Genomic DNA, 10,717 nt, shown 5'->3' with positions numbered 1-10,717 from the left:
GAGCTGGTGAGTAAATTCAGATCCAGGTTCGGATTCAAAACCTCTGCTAAATTCCAGGGGCTTGAGATCCAGGATTTTGGTCTGGGAAAAAGCACGTCTCTCTTGATTGAAATGGGGCATCAGGAAAGAAAATATAAGGTGGGGAGTAACTAAGGGCACTAACGTTAAAAAGACTGAAACAAGGAAAAGATCAAGGGGCCAAACTGTAAGAAGTAAAAAAGTGACCTATGTGTGCCTAGCCGGCCCTTTGCGCTGTGGCTGGACAAACTGCCCTGTTATGAAACTCATTCATATTTAAGCACTTAAGTAACTTTGGCCTGATTCCAGAGTGGATGGGTGCGCACAACTCCCACTGAAGTCAATGAGACGTCAGCAACTCTTGGAACCAAGCCACTCGTTCGGGTGCCTACATATGGACTTAGTTGTTCAACTTTAAGCAATCTGTTTTGAAAATTTTGGCCTTGGGGTAAATGAGAAGGCGAAGGGCTCAGTTCTGATGGGAGCTGGGTAGGTGACTAGTCCCAAATACCTCCTCTTAGAAGGAGAAAGCGGTTGAAACGCAGCAGCCTCATTGGCTAAGAGCAGTTGAAAAGTGGTGTCAAACTGGCAATGACATCACTAGGTGTCACAAGAAGTGGGGAATGGACAGTTCCTAGAGCAGCTCTTGAGGGCTCCTCTTGAAGGGTGCATTCCTCCAAGCAGCTGCTCAGCTGGCAGAGTGGGACTTGTCCATAAAACCCTGGAAAGAATGAATGGAGGTGGGGAGAGAACAGGATCATAAGGGCAGGTCCGGTTACAGGTTCAGTGATCAGCCAGTGAAACCACAGCCTGAAGCAGCTCCAGCCCACCCCGAGAAAGGTAGAACAGCAGTAAGAGAAATGCTGGGTCTTCCAAAAGCTGGGCCACTTTTTCATACAATTGGCCAACCCAGAAAAACAGGCCTGAGACAGGGCACAGGCAGTGGATTCACGGGCTGTAGTCTTCAGTGTCGACCTGGAGATCATACAGCCCAGGAAAAAAACAAGGCTTTTTAGCAGTTGCATGTTAATGGGAATCAGGTACCAGAGCTGTAGGGCAGAGGCACTGAGAGATCCCTGGGCCAAAGTAACTAGATTCAGCCATTCCAAATATTCCCCTCCCAGGGTGGTTTACTGGGGTTCTAGGGCACGTTCCCTGAGCTCAGGTATTACTGGACTGGGAAGGAGTCAAACGGGGTCAAAGAAAGCGGTTTGACGGTGACCACCCTTTGATGTGTAACCCTTCTGCCAGGTGAAGCCAGCAGCAACAAGGGCTGTGTTCAGTATCTAGGGGTTCCTCTTCATCAATACAACACAAAACCGGCTCGAGCCCCCACCCAGTGACCTGGGACAATTACACACCACCCCCTGGGCGCCTCCAAGAGGCCATACTTCCCCTCTCGCTAGCACAGTCTGAGTGTAGCAAAAACTTTTAATAAAAGGAGGGAAGTAATTCAGCATTAATTTGGAAAACACCACAACTAGAGTTCATAAACACAAACCAGGAGCAAAAGACCCACTCCCAAGTAAGTTGGGCAGTGTCCTTTTCCCCTCAGGGTCTTAAGTCCAGCAACCCAAAAGTCCCTTTAAAGTGCCCGTCCCTTCTCCGCACCCCACTCACAGTTGCTGTCCTTGGCCAGCGCAGTCCCAGAGTTCAGAGGTTCATCCGCAGAGTTCACTTCCCACTCTGTGTGGAAGGGGGCAGGTAAGGAGGCCCCTTACACGCTCCGCTGCTCGGGCACTCGCTCGTCGCCCCAACAGCCCATAGCCTTGCCTCTCTGCGGGGCTCTGCTCTGGCCCCCTCTGCCAGCCTCCCTGCTGGCCACCTGCCACACCTCTGCATCAGGCACCCTGCTGGCCACTTGCCACGCCTCTCCACCAGCCACCCTACTGGCCACGCCTCTCCACCGGCCGCCCAGATGTCTTCCGGGCCCCCCCACAACACAGCTCTCAGGGATTTCAGCTGTTAGTGGGGGAGCCGCCTGCTGGTGCCCACTGGGCAGTCTCTTGCAAGAGACAGGTTTCAGAGTAGCAGCTGTGTTAGTCTGTATTCGCAAAAAGAAAAGGAGGACTTGTGGCACCTTAGAGACTAACAAATTTATTTGAGCATAAGCTTTCGTGAGCTACAGCTCACTTCATCGGATGCATCTGACCGGACTTTTAACGGCCCAGTTGGCAGTTCTGACAGGAGCCGCAAGGGTCCCTTTTTGACCTGGCGTTCCTGTCGAAAACTGGAGGCCTGGCAACCTTAGTGCTAGCAGAACATATTGAAAGAGGAACCTGAGCTCAGATCGAGAACCCGGGCTCAGATCTAGACCTGGAATTCAGATCGAGAACCCGGGCTCATGCTGGGAACTCAAATTCAGATTGAGAACCGGGGCTCATGTCGGGAGCTCAAATTCAGATCCAGAACCCGGGCTCACGTCGGGAACTCAAATTCAGATTGAGAACCGGGGCTCACGTCGGGAACTCAAATTCAGATCCAGAATCCGGGCTCACGTCGGGAACTCAAATTCAGATCCAGAACCTGGACTCACATTGGGAACTCAAATTCAGATCAAGAACCGGGGCTCACGTCGGGAACTCAAATTCAGATCCAGAATCTGGACTCACATTGGGAACTCAAATTCAGATCAAGAACCCGGGCTCACGTCAGGAACTCAAATTCAGATCCAGAACCCAGGCTCACGTCAGGAACTCGAAGTCAGATCCAGAATCCGGGCTCACGTCGGGAACTCAAATTCAGATCCAGAACCTGGACTCACATTGGGAACTCAAATTCAGATCCAGAACCCAGGCTCACGTCGGGAACTCAAATTCAGATCCAGAATCCGGGCTCACGTCGGGAACTCAAATTCAGATCCAGAACCTGGACTCACATCGGGAACTCAAATTCAGATCCAGAACCCAGGCTCACGTCAGGAACTCGAAGTCAGATCCAGAAACCGGGCTCACGTCGGGAACTTGAAGTCAGATCCAGAACCTGGACTCACGTTGGGAACTCAAATGCAGATCGAGAACCCGGGCTCACGTCAGGAACTCGAAGTCAGATCCAGAACCCGGGCTCACGTCGGGAACTTGAAGTCAGATCCAGAACCTGGGCTCACGTCGGGAACTCAAATTCAGATCCAGAACCCGGGCTCACGTTGGGAACTCGAAGTCAGATCCAGAACCCGGGCTCACGTTTGAAACTCGAAGTCAGATCCAGAACCCTGGACTCACATAAAAAACTCGCTTTCAGCTCAAGAACCTAGGCGCTGACGCAATGGGCAACGCGAACGCCTCCTGCAGTCCTCAGCCTGAGCAGCTCTTGTGCCTGCTGTGGGTGGGCCTGCGCCCTGCTTTACGCCTCTCGGGGAGCATGAACTTTGCAGATGCTCCCTAACTCCTCTGCCCCTGAGGCGCGGCTGGGCACGCAGCCTTTGCTCTGCGCCTCTCTTGGAATCGGACTTTGCAGACGCTCCCTACCCCTGCGGGTCCCGGCCGCGCTGCCGAGGGGGCGGGGCGGCGCGCGGGTCACTCGCTCAGGTAAACAGCCAAGATGGCGGCGGCGGAGGCCGGCGGGACGGGCCTCACCGACCTGCCCGGGGAGCTGCTGGAGCTGATCCTGTGCTGTGGGGTCCTGAGCGCCACCGACATCGGCCGCGTTTCCTGCACCTGCCGCCGGCTGCGGGAGGCGTGCCAGGCCCGCGGCAAGGTCTGGCGGGAGCGCTTCCGCCTCCGGTGAGCGGCGAGCCGGTTCCGACCCAGCCGGCGGGGCGCAGAGGCCGAGACGGGGGGAGCCGGTTCCGACCCAGCCGCGGGGGGGCGCAGAGGCAGAGCCGGGGGGAGCCGGTTCCGACCCAGCCGCGGGGGGGCGCAGAGGCAGAGCCGGGGGGAGCCGGTTCCGACCCAGCCGCGGGGGGGGCGCAGAGGCCGCGGGGGGGGGCGCCGGGGCCGACCCAGCCGCGGGGGGGGGCGCCGGGGCCGACCCAGCCCAGGGGGCGGAGTTTCAGGCTCTGACCTACCCTCCAGTCGGGTCCTTGGCCCTGGGCATTTGCTGACTCAAGTCAGACTGATCTGTGTGTGGACAGACTGGGGGTTGGGCTCAAACCTGAGTCTCAGCCTGGGTTTAGGAGGCTGTGTAGACACCCAGTCAAGGCTTCCCTGGGAGAACACCCTGTGTACAGTATCCTGGATATGTCTACACTGCAATTAAACACCTGCTGCTGGCCTGTCTTCACTGACTCTCACTGGGACTGCTCCGCTGTAAAACTGGAGTGTAGACGCTCCCTCCTCAGGGCTCAGGCTCCAGCCCGAACATCTACACTGCAGCTTTACAGCCCCGTAGCTTTAGCCCTGCGAGCCCAAGTTGGCTGACACCGGCCAACCATGCGTGTTTTTAATTGGAGTGTAGATGTACTTCCAGGGTGCTGAAATGTGCAATAAAATGAGTTGAGTGAATAATTGATTTTCTGATTCTGGGGCTGAACCAAAAAAATGTGGAAAAAATATTTAAAAATATTCACTAGTTCAATTTTTTCATGTCAGCCTCCACCCCCATAATTTTTTGTTTCAGATTCAACAAAAGGTTTTGATAGACCCAAAATGTGGTGGTGGTTTTCCTTTTTGGGTCATTTTTAGATTGCACCCTGTTTTGCTGCTGTTTGTTAAAAAATAGTTAAATTTCTAAATGAAATTCCTTTTCAATATTATTTCATTTTGTTTTGCCAAAGCTATTCACCAAATTTGACCTGAATTCATAAATAGTTTGTGTCTTAAAATGTGTATTTTTGGCAAGTTTACTGTTTGCTGGAGATTTTTTTGCCCAGCTCTAGTTTGGAGAGAGAGAGAGATTAGAGGGCAATGATGCACCTGTCAGATGCATGTGACTCAGTGCTACTCACTCCAGAAATTTTGGTGGTAAAATCCAGTAAACAGGACATGTTATTCTTAGGTGACCCTATTTTCTCTGAATCAAAAGCATCATACTCAACATGATTGCATGTGAAGAAGCGTACACATAGACTAATGCCCTTTTAGTAACATAAGAAATGTTACATTTGTTTTTGTAATTGGGAGTCCATAATGTGTATTGCATCTCGACTGTAGCTCAAAATGACAACCAAAGCTAGTAAAATATCTTTTGCTGACCTCTGATGGAAAGGACAAAGGGCAAATTAGGGAACTCTTCTGCCCTGCCCCATCGAGATTCTAGCTTGGTGAAACAAGGAAAATAACGTTGTCAATCACAAGCATTGGTTGAAATAGATAAGTATGTGTAAAAAGAAAAGGAATACAGACTAACACGGCTGCTACTCTGAAATAAGTATGTGTGTAGTTCAGAAGGCTTTCAATATAAGCTATTGTCAGTAAAATTGGTTTTGAGGGCTGCCAAATTGGATAGTGCAAGAGATTACATCTGCTCATTTCACTTCCTCAGAAATCATAAACTCAATAGATGATAAATGTTCTCAAATTAATTTTTAACATATAAAATTTCAGTTTGAATATACAATGTAATGTTCCAAGGGCTAAAATCACTATATAATCTGTGATGAATCTCTATAATTCACTACAGCTATTGGGCTTTCTAGATTAGAATAAATGAATCTGCTACTTGGTTTTGTTCATGTCTTGGCACAAAAAAAACCCAGTTGTGTTCATAGAATATCAGGGTTGGAAGGGACCTCAGGAGGTCATCTAGTCCAACCCCCTGCTCAGAGCAGGACCAATCCCCAACTAAATCATCCCAGCCAGGGCTTTGTCAAGCCTGACCTTAAAAACCTCAAAGGAAAGAGATTCCACCACCTCCCTAGGTAACACATTCCAGTGCTTCACCACCCTCCTAGTGAAAAAGTTTTTCCTAATATCCAACCTAAACCGCCCCCCCTGCAACTTGAGACCATTACTCCTTGTCCTGTTATCTGCTGTCACTGAGAACAGTCTAGATCCATCCTCTTTGGAACCCCCTTTCAGGTAGTTGAGAGCAGCTATCAAATCTCCCCTCATTCTTCTCTTCTGCAAACTAAACAATCCCAGTTCCCTCAGCCTCTCCTCATAAGTCATGTGTTCCAGTCCCCTAATCGTTTTTGTTGCCCTCCGCTGGACTCTTTCCAATTTTTCCACATCCTTCTGGTAGTGTTGCTTTCTCTAACTGCCAGTTGGCTTCTAAAATTTAGGTTAGTAAATTAAACTATTCTTTCTCCACCTGTGAAAGAGGCTAGTGAACAATAGTGAGTTCATCAATTCAGCAAGCTATGACTTTGGGTAGGTAGCCGGATATGTTCATCAACTCAGTAGTTATAATTTCAGGAGCAAGCCTGAACTTTTAGAATGGTTCAGAGCCATTCTTGAAATTGATTATGGTGAGTGTTTAGTAGATGCTCATGTTGCAGTAGCATCCACTTATTTGATAATAGAACTTTTGGCTAGAGTTTAGATATTGACCTTGTAATCCTGGCCAGATTCCATTTTGAGTAATTACATTTTCTCTCTCTCAAATTCTCACTGTAATTTTAGTTGGACAAATTATTCTTTACTTACCACTCTAAAATAAACAGTTGTTAGTATTGTTGCAATGTGGCTGCATTTTAGTCATGGGTGAGTAACTGGGGATCCATTAGAATGAAAGGTACTGTAGAAATACAAATGTATTTGGCTAGCCTCTAAATTTGTGTGCCAGCAAATTCAGGGTAGCGTTACTTTTAACTAATAGTAAAATATTCTCCATATGTTTTAGTTCAAATAGTATAGTTACACATTGACTTGGTTAATATCTATTAAATAGAAATAAAACATGTCATTCATTATTTTAAGAATCTGAACACATTTTATTTAAGGCAAGTCATGTCATTGCTTGAAGAAAACCTAGATTTTTACTTTTCGGATTTGTGATGGGAAACAAGGATGCATGAAAACTTGTAACATTCTGATACAATTTTTAAAATAAATATTAAAAATTACAAGTTGCAAGTGATCTCTTATCTTAAGAAACGGCACACAATATTTCAGCTGTACTGAGTGCAGTTCTGCTTCATCTTTTAAACACCTTCATTAAGCAGTTGATTTTTCTGTGTCTTTTGAGTTGTCATAGGTATCATTGTGCTAGTTCCTATTCTCTTAGACTGGGGCTGCCACTCAGCAAGGTGTCTCAAATGATGCCAGTTTATTGGGGCAAGTGCTTTTGTAATATTAGCCTTAGAAATAACAATTGCAATTGAGTTTTCATTTCAAATACATTTTGTGCCTTAGATAGTGAGGAGGGCTTTGTACTTTGTTAACTTTCAAACTGAAGGGCTGATCAAAACAGGTGCATCTTTAAGTTTGTGTGTGTGTTTGTGTACCTTAAAAGTACTTGCAGAAGCCGTTAGTAAGATCTGATTTCATAATTCTGTGATTTTCCTGCAAGAGTTGATGTCCTTGTTTACACCTAACTCAGTGTCCAGAACTATATTCTGCATACCCTTTTAGTTAGAGATTTCAGCTGTAGCAGGAGAAACATAGGGCAATGAATTCAAGTCCTGTTAGGTGAGAACAATGTCACCTTTAAGCTGTTTTGTCTTTAATATTAGAAAATATATGTAGTTTAAACTATAGGCTTATTCTCTTATTGATCTGAGGACTTAAAATTATTTTGTAAAGCTTCAGGGGGAGATTCTCAAGTGCCTAAGGTATTTAGGAACATAAATCCCATTCAAGTCTCTGATATCTGTGCCTCTTCAGCACTTTTCCCACAATGCTTACTTTGTGTTTACTGTAATTTCTTATGATCTAACCAGAAATAATCAGACTGGAGGGGAATAGGAATTATACTCTGCTGCTTTTACTTCAGTATGTGGATAAATTTTTAAAATATAATGTCTTGACTTAGTCTCAGGTACCCAAGTCACAGACAGTTAACTGACTAGGAATAAGTAACATATTTTACAATATTAAACTGTCTTGTGGAGGCTGCAGTATTAACCACTGAACCTGTTCCTGTGTGTGTTACATAGGTGGCCATCACTTCTGAAATACTATAGCCAGACAGACAACGTTAATTGGCTAAAGGAATATAAAGCACGGCACAATGCTGGCTTAGAAACGCAACGAATTGTAGCATCATTCTCCAAAAGATTCTTCTCAGAACATGTAAGGTTTCTAATTTATTTATACACTTGAAAATAACCTAGCCGTTTGTGCACTAGTATCTCTGACCGCATATTTCTTGTCATCTTCTCACTCAGAGGCTGAATCTTTACATTTCCTTCTACTAGCCACTGTTCTTATTATTTACTTATATTGCAGTAGCATCTAGGAGCCCCAGTCATGGACCAGGACCTCATGTGCTAAATGCTGCACAAACATAGAACAAGAAAGCTGTCCCTGTCCAATAAAGCTTCCAATCTAAGTGTAAGAGAAGAGAGAACAGATGGATACAAGGGGAAGTATGAGGAAACAATGAGACGCTATTGACCAAATAGACAAGATGGATGTAGGGTGGGGGAAGGAGTGTAACACACAAGCAGAGTAAAGAATGTGATGGTGGTAGATATCATGTTAATTCCATAATTTTTTTCCCCCTTGGGTGGGTTTACTTAGGAGGGGAACAGCTAAAGGGAAAGGAAGGGAATAAGGCAAGGGAGGAGGGGCAGGTGTGGACTGAAGCTGATGTCAAGGGACTTTGGGGGGCGGGGGGTGAGGGTAGGAGCAAACAGCCAATCAGCACAGGGCAGAGGAAGACAGAAGCTGGAAACCTACTGGTCCTTCAGAAGCAGCTATCTCTCTCATTCTTTTCAGATTAGTTGGTTCTACCATTTTTATAGATTGTGTGACAATGTGTTCTCATGAATGGAGGGTACTGGGGCTAGACAAGCAGTTTTTAAGAAATAATATGGATATAATCAATAGACGCACAAAGCACTATGTTTTACAGTTAAGTAAAAGTAACTTAAGTATTTTCTATGTCCATTTCTGTAGCATTTATGAACTTTACATTCAGTGTAAAACTAACAGGACCACTGTGTCACCCACATGAAGAATTGCTGCCCTGTTATTTGTTTACTGGGGCACATGGCTGGTCATTGATGTTTACTCAGGTGCATCTTTCATCGTAGCTGGAAGACTGCAAAACTTCAGGTCATTTGAATTATTGGAGGCCTAGTACTGTAGATGAGCACCCTCCAGTGAGAACTCTGTTTGCCAGGCCTGGAAAATTTGTTCAATTTCACTTGTATACACAAAGTATTAAATTGGGTTCTTGAAACTTCTTTGAAATTACCTATCTCTGCTTGAGAAAGTAAACTGTTCTGTAGTGTATAACACAGTGTCCTGTTTGCCAGGTCCCCTGTGATGGCTTCAGTGACATTGAGACTCTTGGGTGCCCGGGTCATTTTTTTGAGGACGAGCTGATGTCTATCCTTAACATGGAAGGAAGGTGAGAAAACAATCAAAGGCGTTAGAAATGGAAGTGGAAAAGACTAATTTCATGTTAGCTGAGTGGAGATGAATCCTACAGTGCTGAATGCACTCTGGTCATATTCAGGGTCATTTCATCCTCCCTCGTTTAAAATAAACAGATAAATGTCACAGCCTAATAAATCTCAGCATTATGAAGTTTATCTTAATATTCACCTTTCTTTCCCTTAGGTAGTAGCTGTCTCTTTGTTTTTAAACTTCAGAACAAGCATAATGGAGATAACTTTCCAGAGGGAAAACACTTCAAATATTCTACAATAAGCATGGCTTTTGGCACAATGTGCTTGTAGTCCTTTCTGTTGCTTTCCTGGTTTTTGGTGGGGAATTGCAGCTTATAACGTCTTTTGTCCTGAAATCAGGTTGTTTGAGCCACTACAACATGCACTGCTTGGTTAAATTGCATAAATACGAGCGTTACATCGATCACTTAAATTAAAGGTAGAAACAAACCAATGCACCTTTGGTTCTTGTCTGTGTAAATATTTTTGTTGCCATTGTTAATCTCTGGAGCAGTGAAGAGGTGAGCATTATCATTCAAACAAGACTCCATTACAGTGCTGTGCTGTCAGTGGCATACAAACAGTAGAAAGCTGCTTCTGTTGTGATTGAAATGACAGTAGATTTCTCTTAATGTTTCCTGGTTGCCTGTTGTCCTGATTAAAGGGACTGTTTGAAAAGACAAACTGGAATGAAACTATTCATTTAATTTTCTCTTCACATTATTTTGTAACTTCTGGGTTGAAAATTGTGGCTTTCATTTTGTATTTGACAACTGGTTAAACACAATTTGAGCTTTTGCACTTGCCAAATGCATTCCCATAAAGCAGAATTCATGCTAATTACACCCTGATTGAGCTGTAGTCCTTGCCATTCAATATCATTAGGCTAAAGTGTTTCCCTGGAAAATGTCCCAATAAAGGGGCTGTCCTTATGGAGCATCCTGATTAATTAGTGGAGGATAAAGTATTATGAGATTTGATTCTTTCAGTTGGCAGGATGGAGAAGAATTGCTTGGTCTGTGGCTTGGGGGAGAAGGAAGAGCAGGGGAAGAGAAGGGAATTCTCTTCAAGGAAGCAATTCAAATGTGTTTCAATGGAAACTCCACAGCATGAAGAAGGAAGCCAGACTGAACAGTAACATTTATTTTCTGAGCAAATGTAAGAAACTGCACATTCCAGAGGACTCCCATCTATAACCCTCTGACCACCACATACAACTCCATATACGCTGAACAGCTCTGTAGAAGGACCTCAGAAAACTGA

The 10,717-nt window shown here is 45.4% G+C and overlaps 1 protein-coding gene across 4 annotated transcripts in view; it reads left to right on the top strand.

The window, feature by feature from the left end:
* Positions 1–3,446: 3,446 nt before the first annotated feature.
* FBXO21 (F-box protein 21) overlaps positions 3,447–10,717 on the top strand; it is a 55,186-nt gene continuing 47,915 nt past the window's right edge. For 2 of the 4 annotated variants that reach the window (XR_005222342.2, XR_005222343.2), the window contains exons 1-3: positions 3,523–3,740; positions 7,994–8,129; positions 9,320–9,414. Coding sequence is in view for 2 of the 4 variants with exons in the window: in XM_043529163.1 (XP_043385098.1) it covers positions 3,559–3,740; positions 7,994–8,129; positions 9,320–9,414 (413 nt within the window). In the remaining 2 variants the exon portion in view is untranslated. Of the gene's footprint in view, positions 3,741–7,993; positions 8,130–9,319; positions 9,415–10,717 lie in introns of all 4 variants that reach the window. The other 2 variants (XM_043529163.1, XM_037878411.2) reach the window with 2 other exon arrangements.

The sequence above is a fragment of the Chelonia mydas genome, chromosome 15, assembly GCF_015237465.2.
Source record: "Chelonia mydas isolate rCheMyd1 chromosome 15, rCheMyd1.pri.v2, whole genome shotgun sequence".
Classification (NCBI taxonomy): Eukaryota; Metazoa; Chordata; order Testudines; family Cheloniidae; genus Chelonia; species Chelonia mydas.
This window is presented reverse-complemented; position numbering and strand designations above follow the sequence as displayed.